At 37.9% G+C, this 20,834-nt stretch overlaps 1 protein-coding gene across 4 annotated transcripts in view; it reads left to right on the top strand.

The window, feature by feature from the left end:
* Positions 1-20,834, top strand: part of SMARCC1 (SWI/SNF related BAF chromatin remodeling complex subunit C1) — a 173,046-nt gene that overhangs the window by 43,974 nt on the left and 108,238 nt on the right. For all 4 annotated transcript variants that reach the window (XM_078443122.2, XM_078443121.2, XM_078443124.2 and 1 more), the window contains exons 7-11: positions 1,077-1,146; positions 4,932-5,007; positions 9,726-9,851; positions 13,048-13,169; positions 16,552-16,676. In XM_078443122.2, coding sequence (XP_078299248.1) covers positions 1,077-1,146; positions 4,932-5,007; positions 9,726-9,851; positions 13,048-13,169; positions 16,552-16,676 — 519 coding nt within the window. The remainder of the gene's footprint in view (positions 1-1,076; positions 1,147-4,931; positions 5,008-9,725; positions 9,852-13,047; positions 13,170-16,551; positions 16,677-20,834) is intronic.

The following is a 20,834-nucleotide window of genomic DNA, read 5'->3' as shown; positions in this document are numbered from 1 at the left end:
GCAATTGGATGCTTGAAAAAGAACACAGGCACTGGACACTCAGCTGGCTTTTGATCTCAGGGTTGTGAGTTTGAGCCCCACATTGGGTGTGGAGCCTACTTAAAATAAAATGCGCGCGCGCGCGCGCGCGCACACACACACACACACACACACACACACACACACACACACACAGAGGCATGTGGTCTTTCATGCCTTTAGTCAGTGAACCTGGGGCTATTTCTTGTTGAAATTGGCAACGTAAAGCCCCTTTTACTTAGCTGGTTTCACTTTGTTGTTCTGTTTTGCTATTTCTTGGGTTTCAAAGGGCTTACTTGACTAGTTCCCTCTGAGCAATAGAAACAGGTTATTAAGCTAAATTTAGACTACCAAAGAAACAGACACACAAGTGCTGAAATGTAGGTATAATCCAACTATGATTAAAATCAGTAAGAATCATCCTGTTGTATAAATTTGCACCTATCTTTGCTAAGGAGGCTCAAAATAAAAATATCCAGTGTGATCATACTGCTTACATTGTTGATGGAAGGACTAAATTAACAGGATGCCATTAAAAAATAGTAAAAATAGTATTGATAAAAGCTTTGGTGTAGCACTGTGTGAAGTACTATAGGATGCCAGAGGCAGTAAGTATAGAGGAAGAAGACCATGTAGTAAAACTTCCATCAAGGACATGAAGCATGACTTACACCTTGAAAAATGTACAGTAATTGTAAAGCTTCACACAAAAAGGGAGGAGAGGTTTTACATGGAAAATATGGCAGTAAAGAATATAGTGTTCGTGATTTAGATGGAATTGCAGACAAACAGGCAGGTGGATAGGAGGAGAGTATTTTACTGTGTGGACAATTGGATTTGCTAAGAGCAATGGATAATAGGTCTAGAATCTAGTAATTCTGAATACATGGCTGAAAAACTTCTCCTTAATATGATAGACACAATGTTTAATTATGAGAAGAATTTTTTACAGTTTGCTTACTAGCAAACTAAAAATTCTAAGTAGAAATTTAGTTAAAATAATAATTTATTCATTTATTTTGTCAGCCCGACTAAAGTATTTTCTTTTTCCCTTTCAGAAGAATGGTTGAGACCGGTGATGAGAAAAGATAAGCAGGTGTTAGTGCACTGGGGGTTTTACCCAGACAGGTAATGTCGACATGTCCTAAGATATGGGACAAAGATTTTTAATCCCTGTGCAAGCCAGACTTATTTACATGTAGTTTCACTTTCTCAATAATGACAACTTTGTTTCATTGCTTGATCTCACTTTTTGAGTATTACTGATTTTTCTTATTTATGGAACTCAGTTCAGTCACATGGCTTTATTTATCTTAATAAACTGATAGGTTGCTGCATTTGCCAAAGCACCCCTTTAGCACAGTATTAGAATGCTAATCTAGATTTGTTTCCTTCAAGAAATGAATTTTTCTAATATTTTATGACTATTTTGTTTTTTCAAAAAAAATATTCATGCCATACTATAAAGGATGAATTATTTTATGTCTAAAGAGGAGACTTTTTCTTCTTGGCAGAAATTTATTTCCCTAGTGTTATTATTACTTTGAGATAATCATAACTCATAGTGTGTTTCAGTTTTCAAATATAAAGAGTATTGCAAGAACTAGATGTTAGTGATGTTAATGAAAATGGTGGTCCTTGTTTAATTAGTATTACACCTACATAGGATGCTTCTGAATAAAGGATAACCTTCCATGAAGTTCACTAGAGTCTGTCCATTGTGGGTTTTTGATGTCAGACCAGTCTTCCTTCACCTATACCCCCATCCACTTTTAGCCTTCTCATATTATTGGAAGCAAATCCCAAATATAACATTTTAATAGTAAATATTTCAGTATGTATTTCTAAAAAAACAAGGCCTCATTTTAAAAAAAATAGTAAAGTAATATTACTGTCAAATCTAAAAAAACTTAACAGAATTCCTTAATACAGTGTCCTCTATCCAGTCGTTGTCATATAAGTGATACATATGATTACTTTATAGATTGATATTTGTTGAAAGTAGAATTCAGCCACATTTTGTGATTCATTGATATATTTGTAAGCACATTTTTCAGTTTCTAGGTTCTGTCTCTGTCTTCCCTACTCCCACCACAGGCATTGTATTATTGTATTATTTAAGAAACCAGGTTCCTTGTCCTGTAAAGTTTACCACACTGTGTTTTGGTTTTTTTTTTTAATGGCATCACTGTGGTGTTTTTGAACATGTTTCTCCTTTCTCTGTATCTCCTTTAAATTGGTAGTTAGATCTAGAGTTGATCAGAGTCCATTTCAGTTTATGGAAGGAATAAGACTATTGCATAGGTTTGTATTTTTCATCATCTAACAATGACACATAATGTCTGGTTATGCACTCTTTTTAAGTTAATCTATTTGAGTCTCTCTATTTTACTTGTAAAGGTATTTTTGAAGAAGAAAATAATGTTTTTAGATACGTTCAAAATTTGAGGAGTATATGCACAGTTTTCGTATAGGTTGAGTTGATTAGAACAAGATTAAGTCAGTTTGCTAATGAGCCTCTTCTGAACCAGAATTGATTACTTTAAATGAACTAACAGGTTTTTAATATTTAAATGCTTTCTGTAAAACATTTCTAGTCTTGAGGCATCAAATAGTCCTTGGTACTGTTAAACCTTCCAAGGGTGTAGAAGTCTTAATAGGAAATCAGTTTGCCCTTTGAAGCATTTAGGTGGAAACTCGAATTTGTGATGACAAGCTTCGTAAGTATACAGTTGAAATATTTATAATAATAAGAGATGTTAAATATATAACAGTAAAAACATGTTAGCCTGTTTGCCAACTTTTTCTTTATGTATCACATAAGATAAAGCATCTAGTGTGAGTCTTGTCTTCTCAATGGGCCTTGTTCACTGTTCACTTTCTTTATTAACTCTACAGCAGTCCCCCTGACACCCTCATCTGCAGGGGATTTGTTTTAAGGCTCCCAGTGGATACCTGAAACCATGGATAGTACCAGACTTTACATATGCTATATTTTTTCCTATATGTACATACCTAAGGTAAAGTTTAATTCATGAATTAGGCACAGTGACAGATTAACACCAATAACTAATGATAAAATAGAATGATTGTAACAATATACTGTGATAGAAGTTACGTGAATGTGGTCTCTCTTCTGTCAGAATACCTTATTGTACTGTATTCACCCTTCTTGTGATGATGTGAGATGATAAAATGCCTTCGTGATGAGTTGAAGTGAGGTGAGTGACACAGGCACTGTGGTGTTGTCTTAGGCTGCTGTCGACCTTCTGATGAAAGGTCAGGAGGAGGACCATCTGTCTTCAACCATGTTCGACTGGATAACTGAAAGTGTGGAATGGGGGACCCTGGGAAGGGGGGATTGCTCGAGTTTGTGCCTTTCTATCTTTATAATGTTTTGAGCTCAAGACTTTGAGAGAATGTAAGGTTATCAGACTCATCATTGTAATCTTTACCTGGTATAATTCATAACTTGGCAAAGGAACTTTTTTCTCCAACTCATGTTTTAAGTGTTACTGGGAAACTTACCAGAGTGCTGTGAATAGGTATGTAGAGCTGTGCTTGTTCCGGACGCTTTTGAATTAACTTCTGAGTAGTAGCTACAGGAAGCCCATGCTTGTTACCATACTTGTGTTTCATTTAGGTATCTCTTGGTTTTACAGTTAATTTGTTGGCTAGTATAGTAGCATTGACACAGTTTCAGTTTGGTAGATAATTCTATGCTCATTTCAAAATTGTGGAGGAGCAGGAGGAGTACTTGAAAGAGCGAACCCGTTGAGCAAAGAGATGTGAAGATAGGAGGGTGAGCCATATGATTCCTGGGTAGTGAGGAGCCTCTGTAAAGGGCTTGAAGTGGCCACTGCCTGGCATGTTTAAAGAACCCAACAAACGCCCACATGGCTTGACTATAACATGAGTGAGGGGAGAGTATTAGGAGATGGACTCAGAGTGACAGTCACAGGACTAGATCATGAGGCCTTGGCAATCCAGTAAGGATTTTGGCTCTTACTTTGAGTTGTGTGGGAGTTGTTGGAACATTTTGAGTAGTGATAATGTGGACTGACTTGATTTTCAAAAAGATCACTATGGCTGCTTTATGAAAAATTGACTCGGGCTTTGGGCAGAAGTAGAAGAGTGAGAAGTAGATAGATACTGGGCATATTTTGAAGGTGGAACAAACTATAGAAGTTGCTGATGGTTGGATTATAGGAGGTGATTGAGAGTAAAGTCAGGGATGTCTCCAAGGCTTTTGGCCAGAACAACTGGAAAGATAGAGTTGGCATTTACTGAGATGGAGATGATTGCCTAGGGCACATTATTGAGGTCAGGATGGCATTATGTGTTGAAATTCAGTGTTAGTTTTGAAAGCCTTGGTAAACATGTAGGTAGATACAGAATTGGCAGTTGGATTCATGAGTCTGGCATTTAGAGAAAAGGGCAGATGAGTGTATAGTTGAAGCCATAGGGTTGTGTGAGATCGAGAGAATGAATAGACAAGAAAGGGATTGTTTCAAAAACTGAAACTTAGGACTTTCCAGTGTTGAAGAGGTTTGGGAGAAGAGGAGAAACTGGCAATGAAGACTGAGGAAAGGCTGGTGACTAGAAGGAACATTGGAGGATACTGCTGTCTTAGAGGCCAAGTGAGGGAAGTGGCTTTGAGGAGAGAGTAATCTACCCATTAAAATTCTGTGCACTGAGGCTTGAACTTTGGATTTAACAGTGTCAGGATCACTACAGACCTCTACAGAAGAGTTTTTTTTTGTCAGAGTAGCAGAAACAAAAATGTATGAAATATTATGTTACTAGATCCTAATAGTATTTCTAAAATATATTTTTACCTTTTGATGAAAAGTCTTTTTACTGAATGAATCTGAATTCTAATCTGTTTTTCCCTTTTCTCATTTCCTTTGTAGCTATGATACTTGGGTCCATAGTAATGATGTTGATGCAGAAGTTGAAGATCCCCCAATTCCGGAAAAGCCATGGAAGGTGAAAGATCCCTTTTTATTTTTTTTTTTAATTTTTTTCAACGTTTTTTTATTTATTTTTGGGACAGAGAGAGACAGAGCATGAACGGGGGAGGGGCAGAGAGAGAGGGAGACACAGAATCGGAAACAGGCTCCAGGCTCCGAGCCGTCAGCACAGAGCCTGACGCGGGGCTCGAACTCACGGACAGCGAGATCGTGACCTGGCTGAAGTCGGACGCTTAACCGACTGCGCCACCCAGGCGCCCCAAGATCCCTTTTTAAAAACATTCTTGTGTAACTTAATAGCATTTCTCAGCTCTTTTCCATAACTATGTTTCAAGGAAATACAGAATGAGGATCTTTCTTTCTTGTCATCCTATTAAGATATCCATGGCTATGAGACAGTGGTGTTTGAGGAGACCCCAGAATCCAATTACCTTGTGGTTTGAGACAATTGAGAGAGGCGCGTGAGGAGTATGGTTGAACATTGGTCGTGTCATTTAGGAAGGCTGGAAACTGTGTTCATGGCTCTTATTATAATAGTCATTTCTATTCTAGTCATTGTAATAGTAATAATCCACGCATTAACTCTTATTTTCTTGCTTTTTTAAAGAATGTTTATTTTTGAGAGAGAGAGAGGCAGAGGAGAGAGAGAGGGAGACAGAAGATCTGAAGTTGGCTTGCACTGACAGCAGAGAGCCCCATGCACATGGGCTCAAACTCATGAACTGTAAGATCATGACCTGAGCTGAAGCTGGATGCTTAACCAGCTGAACTACCCAGGCGTCCCATTTTTTGGCTTTTAACATGGAAGTAATTCTGAAAGTTGCAAGAATAATACAAAACAAAATGCTGCTTTATGCTCTTCTTCCAGATTCGCCTGTTTTAATAATAAATATTTATTTATTTTTAACGTTTATTTATTTTTGAGACAGAGAGAGACAGAGCATGAACGGGGGAGGGTCAGAGAGAGGGAGACACAGAATCCGAAACAGGCTCCAGGCTCTGAGCTGTCAGCACAGATCCCGATGTGGGGCTCGAACTCACGGACCACGAAATCATGACCTGAGCCGAAGTCGGCCACTTAACCGACTGAGCCACCCAGGTGCCCCCTAGGATATTTAATTTTTGAAGCAATATTAATACCTGATATAGAGCCTATATTTTGTTTGCACCAAATGTCCCATTGATAGAGTAAATTTTTTTTTTAATTTTTTTAAAAATTTATTTTAATGTTTTTATTTATTTTTGAGACTGAGCATGAGCAGGGGAGGGGCAGAGAAAGAGGGAGACACAGAATCCAAAACAGGCTCCAGGCTCCGAGCTGTCAGCCCAGAGCCTGATACAGGGCTCGAACTCACAGACTGTTAGATCATGACCTGAGCTGAAGTCGGACGCTTAACCAACTGAGCCACCCAGGCACCCCGATAGAGTAAGCTTTATACTGAGTCTCTTCCCTGATCCAGGATCCAGTTCAGGATCACACACTGCATGTAGTTGTTAGATCTTTTTAGTCTACTTTAATGTTGAAGTTTCAGCCGTTTTCTTCCATGACACTAGCAGTTTTGAAATGTATAAGCTAGATTTGTGTGTGTGTGTGTGTGTGTGTTTTTAGAATGTTTGAATCTGAATTTATATGGATATTTTCTCATTATTATATTCAGGCTATGCATTTTTGGCTGCAAAACTACTTCAGTGGTTCTGGTCTCAGTGTGTCATATCAGGGGGCTGTGTTTTGATTTTTCCCATTATGGCTGATTGTTAAGGTATTATCTGCCTGGTTTTCCCACTGTAACATTACCATTTTTCTTCTTGAAATTAAAAATATGCAGAAATACTTTGACATTATGTAAATATCCTTTTCTTCATCAAATTTGTATCCCTAAGTTTGCTCACTCGTAAGTAATTCCTGCCTGATTGAATTAGTTATTACTAGTGGTTTTCTCACTCTGTCCATTCTATGCTTGTTACTGACATTTTACATGGTAATGAGCTTTCTTTTCTCCCTCTACATGTATCTATAGTCTCAGTATGCAGTCGTGGAGCAGTGACATTATTGCCATTCTTCACTCTGATGAATGGTCCAGAATTTGGCCAGTGGGAACTCCTTTAAGCTGCTTCCTGTGACTTTTTGGTATTCGATTCATTTTTGCATATTTCCTATTTCTGGGACAAAAAGAATTTCCAGCCTCTTTTTGCAGTTCTATATCCCAGTCCTGGAATCAGTTATTTTTGCAGGGAGATCTCACTTTCCATGAGAAATGGTAATTATACATAGTTTTTATTGGCTGTTTTATGTGGTATACTGAACACTTAAAAATATTAGATGTTACACCTGATTCAACCTAGTTTGAGTTGTGTGACGTTCAGAAAGACTTAAAGCTTCAGATTTCGTATGAGGAAGCTGGGATTAACAATTTAGTCTTTTTTTGAAACCCTTTTATTTGGAAATATTTTCAAACTTCAATAGCAAGAGTAAGAATAGTAGGTGGCATACCTGTACACCCCTTATCCAGATTTGCCTATTTTTTACATTTTACTCCCATTCTGACCTATCACTTCTTCTTTGTGTGTTTTTATTTTTTATTCATAACCTTTTGAGATAAAGATGCATATATCACAGGCCTTTAAGACATGTTTGTGTTTCCTAAGAATACGAGATTCTCCTACATGAGCACGTTGCGGTTGTCAAATTCAGTAAAATTTAATGTTGCCACAATACATTACTGTCTGTATTCCAGTTTTGTCACTTGACCCAAAAAAGTTTTTTGTAGCATTTTTTTTCTGTTACAGAATACTGTTTAATATCAGCTGTTAGAGTAAAATATCCTGTCTCTTTCGTTCCCTTTAACCTGAAACATTATCCTGGTATTTCCTTGCCTCCTAAGACATTTTTGAATTTGAAAAGAATATTTCTCATTTGGCATTTGTGATCTTTTTTAATGGTTAAATCAGGTTCTGTATTCCAGCCAGAATATTGCATAAGTGATGTTGTGTCCTTCTCAGGACGTCATACTGGGAGGCATGCCTTGTCCATCTGTTCCTGGGTGGTGACACTGATCACCCAGTTAAGGTGTGCTGTGATGGATCCACTGTATAGTTCCTTTAGTTTTTTTTTTTTTTCACTTGCAATTTATAAGCAATCTGTAAGAGATTCTTTTAGACCATACAGATACCCTGCTTGCCATCAAAATTCTCCATTCGTCACCCAGATTTAGCATCAACTTGAAATTCTTGCCTGAGCCAATCTTTTCTTTGATGATTGCACAGTGATAATTTTCTATTCCAGCCCTTCCTCCACATTTACCAGTTGGCTTTCAGAGTTCTATAAGCAAGAGCCCTTCCTCTCCCCTTATTTATTTGTTACCAGTATGGATTTATGGAGTTCTCGTTTTTCAGTGGTCAGTAACTTATTTAATTTAATTATTTTCATGCTGAAATTATTTTGCATTTGTCTACACAGGGAAGAATTGTCTAGTCCCAATTTCCAGTGTACTCCCTATGAGAAATTGTATTGGATAATTCCTGTTATAAGCTAGGTCTGTGGTTTAAATATCTGTATGTATATAACATTCAGAAAACCCATCATTTTATTAATTCTTACTCAAAAACATTAACAAAACAAGAGAAGTTGCCATGTAAAGGGCTTGTAAGAATCCTGAATCTGATTTTCACTTCTCCACCCGCTCCCCTACCTTGGCTATTCCTGAAAGGTTTCCAGAAAGCACCTGTGTACTTGACGCTCTGTAAATGTTTTCTTTCGTCATTCCTTAGAATTTTGTTGAATGCATAAACATAAAGACATCCTTCATGCCTAGAGCAATGGCTAGCTTTGGCCTATTGCTGTTGAATTTTTATCAGTGGTTTTCATCAAGATAAAGATGACATGATTAGTGAAATAAGCCAAACGGAGAACAGTAAATACTGCATGATAGTGCTTTTATATGGAAGTTCTAAGTTCTGTGGAAGTTTTATATGGAAGTTCTAAGTTCTAAGGTAAAACATGGTGACTATAGTTGATAACACTATTGTATAATTGGAATTTGCTAAGAGAATAGAACTTAAAATGTTCTCACACACAAGGAAGATAAGTATGTAAGGTGATGGATGTGTTAATAGATGGGAGGATCCTTTCTCAGTGTGTATGCATATCAAATCACCATAATGTACACCTTGAATATCTTACAATTTTATTTTTCAGTTATAACTGAATAAAGCTGAAATAACAATGACGTGATTATCAAATATAAGGGTCTTAGTTATCAAAACTTTAGTCTAGGGGCACCTGGGGGGCTCAGTCAGTTAAGCATCCAACTTCGGCTCAGGTCATGATCTCATGGCTCGTGAGTTTGAGCCCCGTGTCCGGCTCTGCTGACAGCTCAGAGCCTGGAGCCTGCTTCTGATTCTGTGTCCCAGTCTGTCTTTGTCCCTCCCCCTCTGTCTGTCTGTCTGTCTGTCTCTCTCTCTCTCTCAAAAGTAAATAAACATTAAAAAAATTAAAAAAAAATCTCAGTCTATGCAAAACCAATGATGCTTTCTTACTATACTCAGTAACATGAAATAAAAATTAGAAATGGTTAAGTTGCCATTCACAGGTCTTTAATGGTCTCATGTTTTTAAACTGTTCTATGCAGTTGAGGCTTTGAGAATAAGAAGTCAGCTTCTTTTGTTTTGAATACTTTATAGAAACTGTAGTGATTTATTATTTATATAGATACACATGCTTCATTGTGGTTTTAGGTTCATGCAAGATGGATTTTGGATACTGATGTTTTCAATGAATGGATGAATGAGGAGGATTATGAGGTGGATGAGAACAGGAAGCCTGTGAGTTTTCGTCAGCGAATTTCAACAAAGAATGAAGAGGTATTTGGTTTGGTACTGTTTTTCTCCTCTAGCTGTTTCTTCTCTGGGCCTCATTGTTGTCAGATTTTCACTAATAAACTCTCACATACAGCCCAAGGTGTATCAGGTATATTATATAAAAGTTACCAAATGGCCATACAGCCATCTCAGGAGCCGGCATTCCCACAAAAGGGGCAAGGAAGTCTCAAAGGGTCATTGAGATTTAAAGTGACGCATGCAGTGTGTCAGCATTCCAGCTGATTTTTCTGTGTAATCTCTACACCCAGCACAGGGCTCGAATGTAACCCCAAGATCAGGAGTCGCATGCTCTACCAACTGAGGCAGCCAGGCACCCCTAGTGTAGTTGATTTTCCTTTCTAGATCTGAGTTTTAATTTTGTGAACCAAATATTATCACGGGATAATTTAATTTAGGTGTTGATTTTTCAAGGGAAAATTGGTTTTGTCTTAGTAGTTTTGAATAGCTTTGTTGCCATATACATACACAGTAGGTAGTACAAAGTATAGGCCTTCAAGGTCTCAAAGGTGGGAGGATGTGAGATTTATTACTCTTTAAAGTGTTAAGAAGCCCAACCACCTAATATTTATCCATGATTCTTGAGAAGCCACAACTTGGGAGGTAGATGCGTCACGAGAGGGAGGGGGTTCTGAGAAGAAGGTTTGGATGTGTTGATCTGTTGGCTGATGACCCGCTTCGGTAAGATTCTCATTCCCTTTTACTGGGGACACGTAAAGTTTTTGCTTTTTGTTTTGTATTTTACTTCTTTGAAAAATTGTTGAGACAGAAATACTTTTAACTGTTCACTTAGAATGTACAGTTTTTTCATCATATCTCTTTTCAGCTGACACTTTCTTACTAAAACTCTTTGTCATGCTGTGTGTATTTTTTTATTTTTAAGAAAAATTTTTTAAAAGTGGGTCTTTTTCGAGGTGCCTGGGTGGCTGAGTCATTTAAGTGTCTGACACTTGATCTCAGATCAGGTCTGGATCTCACAGTTGTGAATTGAAGACCCACGTTGGGCTCTGCAGTGGGCATGAAGCCTACTTAAAAGAAACTGGGACGTTTTCATAGCCTTTGATTTTTAATTTGTCCTTATTTGCTTTGGAATTTGACTTAAATCTTATTTTTTTTATTTAGTGCTCCCCTCCCCCCATATGCTCACATATTTGTTTTCCTTTACTGTATTTCCAACCAAGTCTTTTTTGTCACTAGGAATAGTCTCATTTCTACATCACATTATTAAACAGGTCTGCCTATAGCCATTTCTGTTCAGATATAGATGGTTTATTAATTTATTCACTTATTTTTAGGGAGATTCTGTAAAAATCGATTTAAAAAGAATTTTTTTTAAACATTTATTCATTTTTGAGAGACAGAGACAGAGCATGAGCGGGGAAGGAGCAGAGAGAGATGGAGACACAGAATCTGAAGCAGGCTCCAGGCTCTGAGCTGTCAGCACAGAGCCCAACGCGGGGCTCAAACTCACGGACAGCGAGATCATGACCTGTGCTGAAGTTGGATGCTCAACCATCTGAGCCATCCAGGTGCCCGAAAATTGATTTAATCTGTATTTTTAGGGGCGGGCACCAGGCTGACTACGTTGATAGAGCAAACAGCTCTTGATCTTAAGGTCACGAGTTCAAGACCCATGTTGGACGTGGAGCCAGCCTACTTAAATGTTAAGGGGTGCCTGGGTGACTCTTGTGATTGAGCATCTGACTCTTGATTTTGGCTCAGGTCATGATCCCAGGGTCGTAGGTTTGAGCCCTGTGTCAGACTCTGCACTGAGCACGGAGGTTGCTTAAGATTCTCTCTCCCTTTGCCCCTTTCCCCCACTTATGCTGTCTTTCTCTATGTAAAATTAAAAAAAAAACAAGAAAACGTTAATAGCTCTTTTTAAAAATTTAACTTCAGGAGTGTCTGGGTGGCTCATTCGGTTAAGCGTCTGGCTCTTGGTTTTGGCTCAAGTCATGATGTCACACTTTGTGAGCTTGAGTCCTGCATTGGGCTGTGCTGACAGTGTGGAGCCTGCTTGGTATTCTCTTTCTGTCTCCTCTCTAAATAAATAAATTTTAAAAAACTGGGTGGCTCAGTCATTTAAATGTCTGACTTCAGCTCAGGTCATGATCTCATAGTTTGTGAGTTCGAGCCCCGTGTCGGGCTCTGTGCTGACAGCTCAGAGCCTGGAGCCTGCTTCCGATTCTGTGTCTCCCTTTCTCTGACCCTCCCCTGCTGTGCTCTGTCTCTCCCTCTCTCTCAAAAATAAATAAACATTAAAAAAAGATTTTTTTAATGTTTAGCTTCAGACTTACTGTACAGTGTGTGCAGTTTAGATTTTTTCTAAAGCTTCTTATATAGCTCTGTACAATGACTCAGATTTCCATTTGATGCTACAGAGCTTCTGAAAGGAAGCAGATAGTTGTAAGGAGTGTGATGGTACCAGAGATAATGAATGTTTAATTGATGTTTTAATCTCTGGTTTTTTTATTTTTATTTTTTGCACCTCAAATATAGTACTTTGGGTCATCTTAGGTGTTAACTCTTTATTGTCTGTTTTATGAAATCCATAGTTATCATCTACAGGGTGACTTTTGTATATTGATATGTGTATCCTGCACCTGCTGAACTCTTTAGCTCTGAAAGTGTTTTCTAGATTCCTTAGGCTTATCTATGTATAAGATCATGCCAGCTGCAAATAGAGATATTTGTACTTCTGTAGATTGACTTTTAAATCATAAATTGCAATCTTATTTAACATCTTTTATGTCATAAAATTTTCTCATATTCCTTTTACTGATGTGTCAGGAGCAGTTTCAGATACATTTGTACAAGATTATTCACCAGTCTTTGTATATTATTAATCTAATAGCATATGTTTCATATTCTTCAGTAGTTGTTGAAAGTGCTTTTCCCATCTGGAAATAATGTGAACAGGAACATATTTTAGTTGTGCAGGATTTGGGCATGTCTGTTTTGTAGCATAGTTTGAATACTTGGGGGATGGTTTTGATATTTCCATTGGTGCTGCATCACCTGGAGGGTCAGAAAAAGTCTTGACTGTGGGTGGTCCAAGACACTTAATGATGTTCCTTTCAATTGCTCTGAGCTAGGTGAAAACCCACCTTGGGCAAAGGTTTGTTGAAATGGAGGAGTCCGAAAAGCTGGCTGATACTCATTTCCATTTACTTCTTCCTAGCCAGTCAGAAGTCCAGAGAGAAGAGATAGGAAAGCATCAGCTAATGCTCGAAAGAGGAAACATTCGCCTTCCCCTCCACCTCCAACACCCACAGAATCCCGGAAGAAAAGTGGAAAGAAAGGGTAAGAACTGCAGCGTGACTCAGAAGGCATTAAAACAAACTCTAAAGGATGTTCCACATTTTTACATTTATACTGGAAGTTTTGCTCAAGGGAAGGTGGCTGACTTACATTTATACTGGAAGTTGGCTGACTTTGGCAGCTCATCTTGTCAGATGTTATCTGATGGCCATCTTATGTTGTATTTATGCTAAGGCACCTTGTGTTCAAGGAGATCTGTACAGTGACATAATCATAGTCTAATTAACATCTAACACCACACATAGTTAGAATTTTTTCTTGTGATGAGAACTTTTAAGATTTACTCTTTTAGCAACTTCCAGATACACAATATAGTGTTAACTGCAGCCACTATACTGTATATTACACCCCCAGGATTTATTTATTTTATAACTGGAAGTTTATACCTTTTCACCAGCTTCACCCATGCTCCACACCCCTTGCCTTTGGCAACACCAGTGTGTTCCCTCTATGATTTTTTTTCCTAGATTCCACATATAAGAGAGATCATATGGTATTTATTTTTCTCATAGTTATTTAACTTAGCAAAATGACCTCAAGGTCCATTCCTGGTGTCCCAAGTAACAGAATTTCCTTTTTTTTTTTTATGGCTGGATAATAGTGCGTCATACACACACACACACACACACACACACACACACACACACACACACTTATTTAACTTTATATTCCACAGAAAACATGCTATGATATCTAATTTGTATTTAAAATATAGCCACTCCAATTCCATGATCAAATTCAGAGAGAACCCATTTTTCTCTCTCTGGGCTAGCTGTGGGAAGGCGATAAACCTTGGGCTTCTGGATTGTAGGTTTGGTTCACAGCTTAGTGAGAGTGGAAACCATGTACAGAATCTTAAAACTGAAAGGGATCTTTGAAGTATCATAAACATCTTTATCTTAGGAAGCAGGGATTGAGGTTCAGGGTAGAGAGGTGACTTTTCCAAGGTCACATAGAGATTTTTGCTTAGAGTCAGGATTCAAAGCTGGACGCTCAGCTTCCTGTTCCTGTATCCTTTCAACTAAATTCTATCACCATCAAGGTCTGAGGGTAGATTGTTTGGCTCTTTGTCTTTCTTTCCTTTTCTTCTTCCCCTCTCTCTTCCTTCTCCTTTCTTCATCTCCTTTGTAAGATGGCCATCTGATGTTGGCACCTTGAATACAGTCTTTTTTCTGTATCTAATTGTATATTGAGCAATGTGGCTGGTAAGGAATTTAAGAAATTATATATTCATTAATTTCACCAAGAAATTAGTGTCTCTCATTTTACCACCTGTCCTATTTGTGATCAGAATGACTCCTAGAGGAAATGAACCTATGTCCATTTCATGTTCAACGTAGTGCCTTGTTCAGGGCATCACATTTGTACTTAGTAAATCTTGCTTGAGTGGGGATTTTGGTTTCTGTTGAATAAGTTGTTTTGGGGATTAAGTGAGACTTTAAAGCCCCTGTGCAGGTTCTGGCCTGAAATAGATACTTAATAAATGGCAGATAATACTTAACATTTATATTTTAAGTAGATACTTAATTTCAGGCTTGTCTGGCTCAAAATAATTTTAGTCTTAGAAAATGACAGCTTGCAAAATTTATGCTTTCATGTGACTATAAATTGGTTAAATTTTTGGCTGTTGACTGGACTGTAAAGATGTATTTTGTATCTTCTTTCCACTAGCTTCCTCTTACTGACTCTGTGGCTAAATTAGCGTTTCTTTATGCCCAGAACATGCCTTGAATCATGTTATTTCTTGAAGGGTAGGGTTATCGGAACCATTGTTAACTATGCCTGGAAACTTCTAGGGATGTGAAAAAGGTCTAAGTTTTGTCATTTTGTCAAATATACTATGATATAAAAAACTCACAAAAATAGATTTTTCTTTAGCTATTATGAGAGTAACCTTATTTCTTAAATCTCTAATCTGAACCTTATGGTTGATGTGCAGAGAATTCAGAGCTCCCTGATAGCCCTGTGAAGAAAGCCACACAACTTTGCCAGGTGTTCCTGGGCCTGAAATCGATGTACCCTTCTTCCCACTTAAGGGCTGAGGTGCAGTGCCAGGACACCAGTGGTCACCAAACCAAGACGTGGTGTCTAGGAGGCTCACAGTGATCCTCCCCTCTGAGTGTAAAGCCCACCAGATTGAGTCTCCAGATAGATGTGTGTATGTCCTTCAACTGAATACATCTGTCCCCTCATGAGCAGGCATTTGAGTTTCATTGTAAGTTCCTTTAGCAAAAAAACACTGACATTTATTTTCCTAATGTTTGTTTATTGATCTTCCCTGCTTCTTTTCTTCCTTTTTTTTTTTTTTTTTTAAACATATTTTATCTCCCTGCCACCTTTAGGTTCATACACTTTTAAACAATTGTCATGGAGTTTTTATTAAAATTTTTAAAAATATTTTGCCTATATACCTGATTCTAATCTATTCCAGTATCTTTTCCTTCTTAGAAGAGAACTTTGCTCACTCTCTCAGCAGTGTGAGGACTCGTGCTGGCCCACTGAGTGTTCCCATCACTTCTTTCTCCACTGCTTCTCACTTGCCAGTGTGCTCAGGGTTCCTGCTTATTCCTCCCCAGAACAGGTTATTTCTTAATACCTTTATGCCTTCATTCATCATCCTGAAATATTGCCTACTTTTTGGTGAATTGTTAGAGTTCCAAGTTAGCTTAATTGTCCCTTCAATCCTGATTAACTCTTATTTTCTTGGAATATTTAATTATTTATTTATTATAAAAAATATATTTTTATTTCTCTGTGTTGGTACACATCGTGTTATTGGAGGTTGATGATAATTTCTGTCTTGTATCCTGTGTAATTCCTCAAGGTAAGGAATTATTCCATTCTTGTTTGAACCCTAATCTGCTTTCTGGAATATGTTAGTTTTGAAATAAACTAAAGAAAGAGCAATAGCAATTTTTACAAAAAAATAGTACCATCCTAGGTGATTTTACTTTGCATTTCCTGATATTTGGATGATACAAAGCTAGGAAAATATGGTTATACGTATCTTTGAGAAAATTTCTTATGTAAGTGATTGTTTATGATGTGAGATAAAGTATGTGCCGTATATCCTTAGCAGATGTTCTTTTATTACACTAATTTAAAACCCTTTAGGATGCTGTCTGCAATTTGTATCGTAGGATTTCTGTACTCATTTCTTATGCCCAATAACCTTTATTTTCCTTTTGGCTGGTTAGATGTAATTTGGGAATGTACCTAATTTTTTTTTTTTTTTAATTTCTATTTGTCTTTTAAAGCAATTCTGAGCATAGATTATAACAATGAGGTAAAGCCTTTGAAATTGTCTGCTATGAGTAGCTATAGTCATTCTTATTTACATGTTTACATACCTTGTGTGTTTTAGCCAAGCTAGTCTTTACGGGAAGCGCAGAAGTCAGAAAGAGGAAGATGAGCAAGAAGATCTTACCAAGGACATGGAAGACCCAACACCAGTACCCAACATAGAGGAAGTGGTACTTCCAAAAAATGGTTTGTATTCTTCTGTCTAGACTATGAGAGTATTAGTGTGATTTAATCATTCTTAGCAGTGCTTTGGAATGAATCATTTCTTGCTCTGTGTCCCTGGTTACCGACTTTCAAGGTCAAAATGTTTATGAAATTACCTGGTTCACAATCTTTTGGTGTACTTTTGCTGCTTATTGAGAAAAACACTGTGACTAAAAAGTTCTCTAAATTTAGCAATACTTTAAAATTAATGGTTCTTGGGGCACCTGGGCGGCTCAGTCAGTTAAGCGTCCGACCTCAGCTCAGGTCGTGATCTCACAGTCTGTGAGTTCGAGCCCCGCGTCGGGCTCTGTGCTGACAGCTCAGAGCCTGGAGCCTGTTTCGGATTCTGTGTCTCCCTCTCTCTCTGCCCCTCCCCTGCTCATGCTCTGTTTCTCTCTGTCTCAAACATAAATAAAAACATTAAAAAAAAATAAAATTAATTGTTCTTAAATCCTGGTAGAATGAATATACATATGAGAAGGTGGAGCACTTATCCATGTACATTTTAATCTATTTAAATCAGTTATTGGGAGTAGGATGTTAGTTAACTGTATTTGTGGGTTTGTCTGTTTTTGTCTCTGATTCCTGTGAATTTTTTTTCTCTTATGTATTTTCATATACTTTGAAGCTCTGTTACTTAAGGGCATATACATTTAGTACCATCATGTCCTCCTGATGAACTGACTCTTGTGTTGTGTGTCTCTAGGTGCCATTGTAGTGCTTGTCTTGAAGGCCAGGTTCTCTGGTAATAATAAAGCTCGTCAAACCACACTGTTCTTTGCTTCTACATTTTTTGTATTAGTCCTCATGTACTCAGCTCCAATATAGCAGTTCTGTAAATTACACAGCTTTGTTCTTACACTTTAGTTTTTAAAGTTTATTTATTTAAAATTCATTATTTATTAATAAATATTTATTTTAAGGTTTAGTTATTTCTCTCTGTCCTTCTCCTGTGTGCGCATGGGGGAGGGGCAGAGAGAAGGGAGAGAGAGAAACCCAAGCAGGCTTTACACTGTCAGCGCGGCGCCCTATGTGGGCCTTGATCTAATGGTGAGATCATGACCTAAGCCGAAATCAAGAGTCATATGCTTGAGTCACCCAGGTGCCCCTGTTCTTACACTTTAGATTTCTGACTTACATCTCTCTTGCATCCTGTTAGTTTCACTTTGATTATGTAAAGTATATCACTTTTAAACAGGATATTGTTGTCTTGTTTTTATTCTCCTAAAAAAACACATTTTTAAAATCTGTTTATTATTTTTTAGAAAGTCTGTTCTCACCACATTTTTTTTAAAATTTATTTATTTTGAAAGAGAGCGTGTGCATGCATGCCTAAAGAGTGAGTGGGGGAGGGGCAGAGAGAGAGGGAGAGGGAGAGAGAATCCCAAGCATGCTCTTTACTGTCACCTCAGAGCCCATCGTGGGGCTCCATTCCAGGAACCGTGAGATCGTGACCTGGGCCGAAATCAAGAGTTGGTCGATTAACTGAGCCACCCAAATGTCCCCACATTTTCTGTTTTTAATTAGAATATGAAGCCCACTAAAATGTAACAGAATTATTGATGTGGTTGGGCATAAGTCTGCCATTATGATTTTTTGAACAAGGGAAGGATGAGAGAGAGAGAGAGAGAGAGAGAAGGAGACAGTCTGAAGCAGGCTTTAGGCTCCAGGCTCAATCTGTCAGCACAGAGCCTGATGCGGGGCTTTAACCCTCAAACCTGTGAGATCATGACCTGAGCCAAAGTTGGGCGCATAACTGACTAAGCTACCCAGGCACCCTTCGTTATTTTATTTTTTTAAGTTTATTTATTTAAGTAATCTCTGCAGCCAACGTGGAGCTCAAACTCACAACCCCAAGATCAAGAGTTGCATGTTCTTTGGACTAAGCCAGCCAGGCACCCCCGAAATATTTATTTTAAATAAAAAAAACTAAGAAGGTGGTGGTAGTTTTAATAGATAACTGTCTAAACTATAAACCTGTAATAATGAATAGAATATGATTTCAACACAGGAATGGCTGAATCCCTTAGTGGAGTAGAATGGTTGGTTCAACTGTAGATCCATATTTGTTTATAAATTTAATTTACTGTTACTTTCGCAGTGCCAGTTTGTGGGAAAAGACCAAACAGTTGCATAAATACATCTGGAAAAATTTTGTATTCTTTTTTGTGTCATAAATAAGAATTTAAGGGGCGCCTGGGTGGCTCAGTCAGTTAAGCGGCCGACTTCGGCTTAGGTCACGATCTCGCAGTCCGTGAGTTCGAGCCCTGCGTCGGGCTCTGTGCTAACAGCGCAGAGCCTGGAGCCCGTTTCAGATTCTGTGTCTCCCTCTCTCTGACCCTCCCCCGTTCATGCTCTGTCTCTCTCTGTCTCAAAAATAAATAAACGTTAAAAAAAAAATAAATAAGAATTTAAGCTTCAGGTGGATTCAAGTCCCAAATTTAAAAACAAAATTATTTAAGTAAACTTCCAAATATTGATGTACTTAATGCAAGTGTTAGCCTTAGATGAAATATTCATTAGTCATTTAACAAAGAATTCGAACCCTAAATATGTATTCCTCCCCTCCCCACTGGAAGACCTACTTTATTATTTATTTATTTTTAAAATTTAAATCCCAAGTTAGTTAACATATAGTGTTAATGATTTCAGGAATAGAATTTAGAGATTTATCACTGACATATAATACCCAGTGCTCATCCTAACAAGTGCCCTCTTTAATGCCCATCACCAATTTAGGCCATACCCCCACCCAACACCCTGCCAGCAGCCCTGTTTTTTCTTTGTATTTAAGAGTCTACCTCTCTGTTTTTATCTTATTTTTGCTTCCTTCCCCCTAGGTTCATCTGTTTTGTTTCTTAAGTTCTATATATGGGTAAAATCATATATTTTTCTCTGACTTATTCTGCTTAGCTTAGTATACTCTAGTTCTATCCATGTTGTTGCAAATGATAAGATTTCGTTCTTTTTGATCTCCTAGTAATATTCCTCTGTGTGTGTGTGTGATGTCTTTTTTTAAATTTTTTAAATGTTTATTTTTGAGAAAGAGACATAGAATGCAAGTGGGGGATGGTCAGAGAGAGAGGCGGACACAGAATCTGAAGTGGGCTTCAGGCTCTGAGCTGTCAGCACAAAGCCCGACACAGGGCTTGAACTCAAGAATGATGAGATCAGATCTGAGCTGAAGTCAGACGCTTAACTAACTGATCCACCCAGGCGCCCCTACACCACATCTTGTTCATTTATCAGTCGATGGACATTTTGTCTCTTTCCATACTTTGGCTGTTGTCAATAGCACTGGCAAAAAACATTGGGGTGCATGTACCCCTTTCAATCAACACCCGTATCCTTTGGATAAATACCTAATATTACAATTGCTGTGTTGTAGGGTAGTTCTATTTTTAACTTTTTGAGGAACTTCTACACTGTTTTCCAGAGTGGCTGCACCAGTTTGCATTCCCACCAGCAGTGCAAAAGGATTCCTCTTTCTCCACATCCTAGCCTACATCTCTTGTTGCCTGAGTTGTTAATGTCTCACCGGTGTGAGGTGGTATCTCAATGTGTTTTTGATTCGTATTTAAGGGCAAAGTATTTATGTAATTTTATCAAATTTCAGGGCCATTAAATGTGTGGAAAGATGTTCAACTTCTCTTAATCAAGGATATATAAATTATTAAAGTAACACTTTTCATCTGTTAGTTTTTCCAGACTTAGAAAATAGATGATTCACAGAGTACTAATGTTTTGAGAAAGTGGGTATTTTCAGCTGCTGTTGGTAGAAGTATAAATTAATGAAGCCACTTAACACAATTTATTTGTTCAATTTTAATGTGTATGTGCAGTACCAGTTTTAATTTCAGAGCCCATTTTAAGTAATTATAGGCACGCTTAGAGATGAATGTAAGATGGGGCACCTGGGTGGCTCAGTTGGGCGTCTGACTTTGGCTCAGGTCATGATCTCACAGCTTGTGAGTTCAAGTCCCGCATTGATCTCTGTGCTGACAGCTCGGAGCCTGGAGCCTGCTTCAGATTTTGTGTCTCCCTCTCTCTCTCTCTCTGCTCCTCCCCCGCTCACACTCTGTCTCTCTCTCAAAAAAAATAAAATAAAATAAAAATTTAAAAAAAGGTGAATGTAAGAGG

This window comes from Panthera onca, chromosome A2 (genome assembly GCF_046562875.1).
Source record: "Panthera onca isolate mPanOnc1 chromosome A2, mPanOnc1 haplotype 2, whole genome shotgun sequence".
Lineage (NCBI taxonomy): Eukaryota > Metazoa > Chordata > Mammalia > Carnivora > Felidae > Panthera > Panthera onca.
The sequence above is the reverse complement of the archived record's forward strand: the minus strand, read 5'-3'. Positions and strand labels throughout refer to the sequence as shown.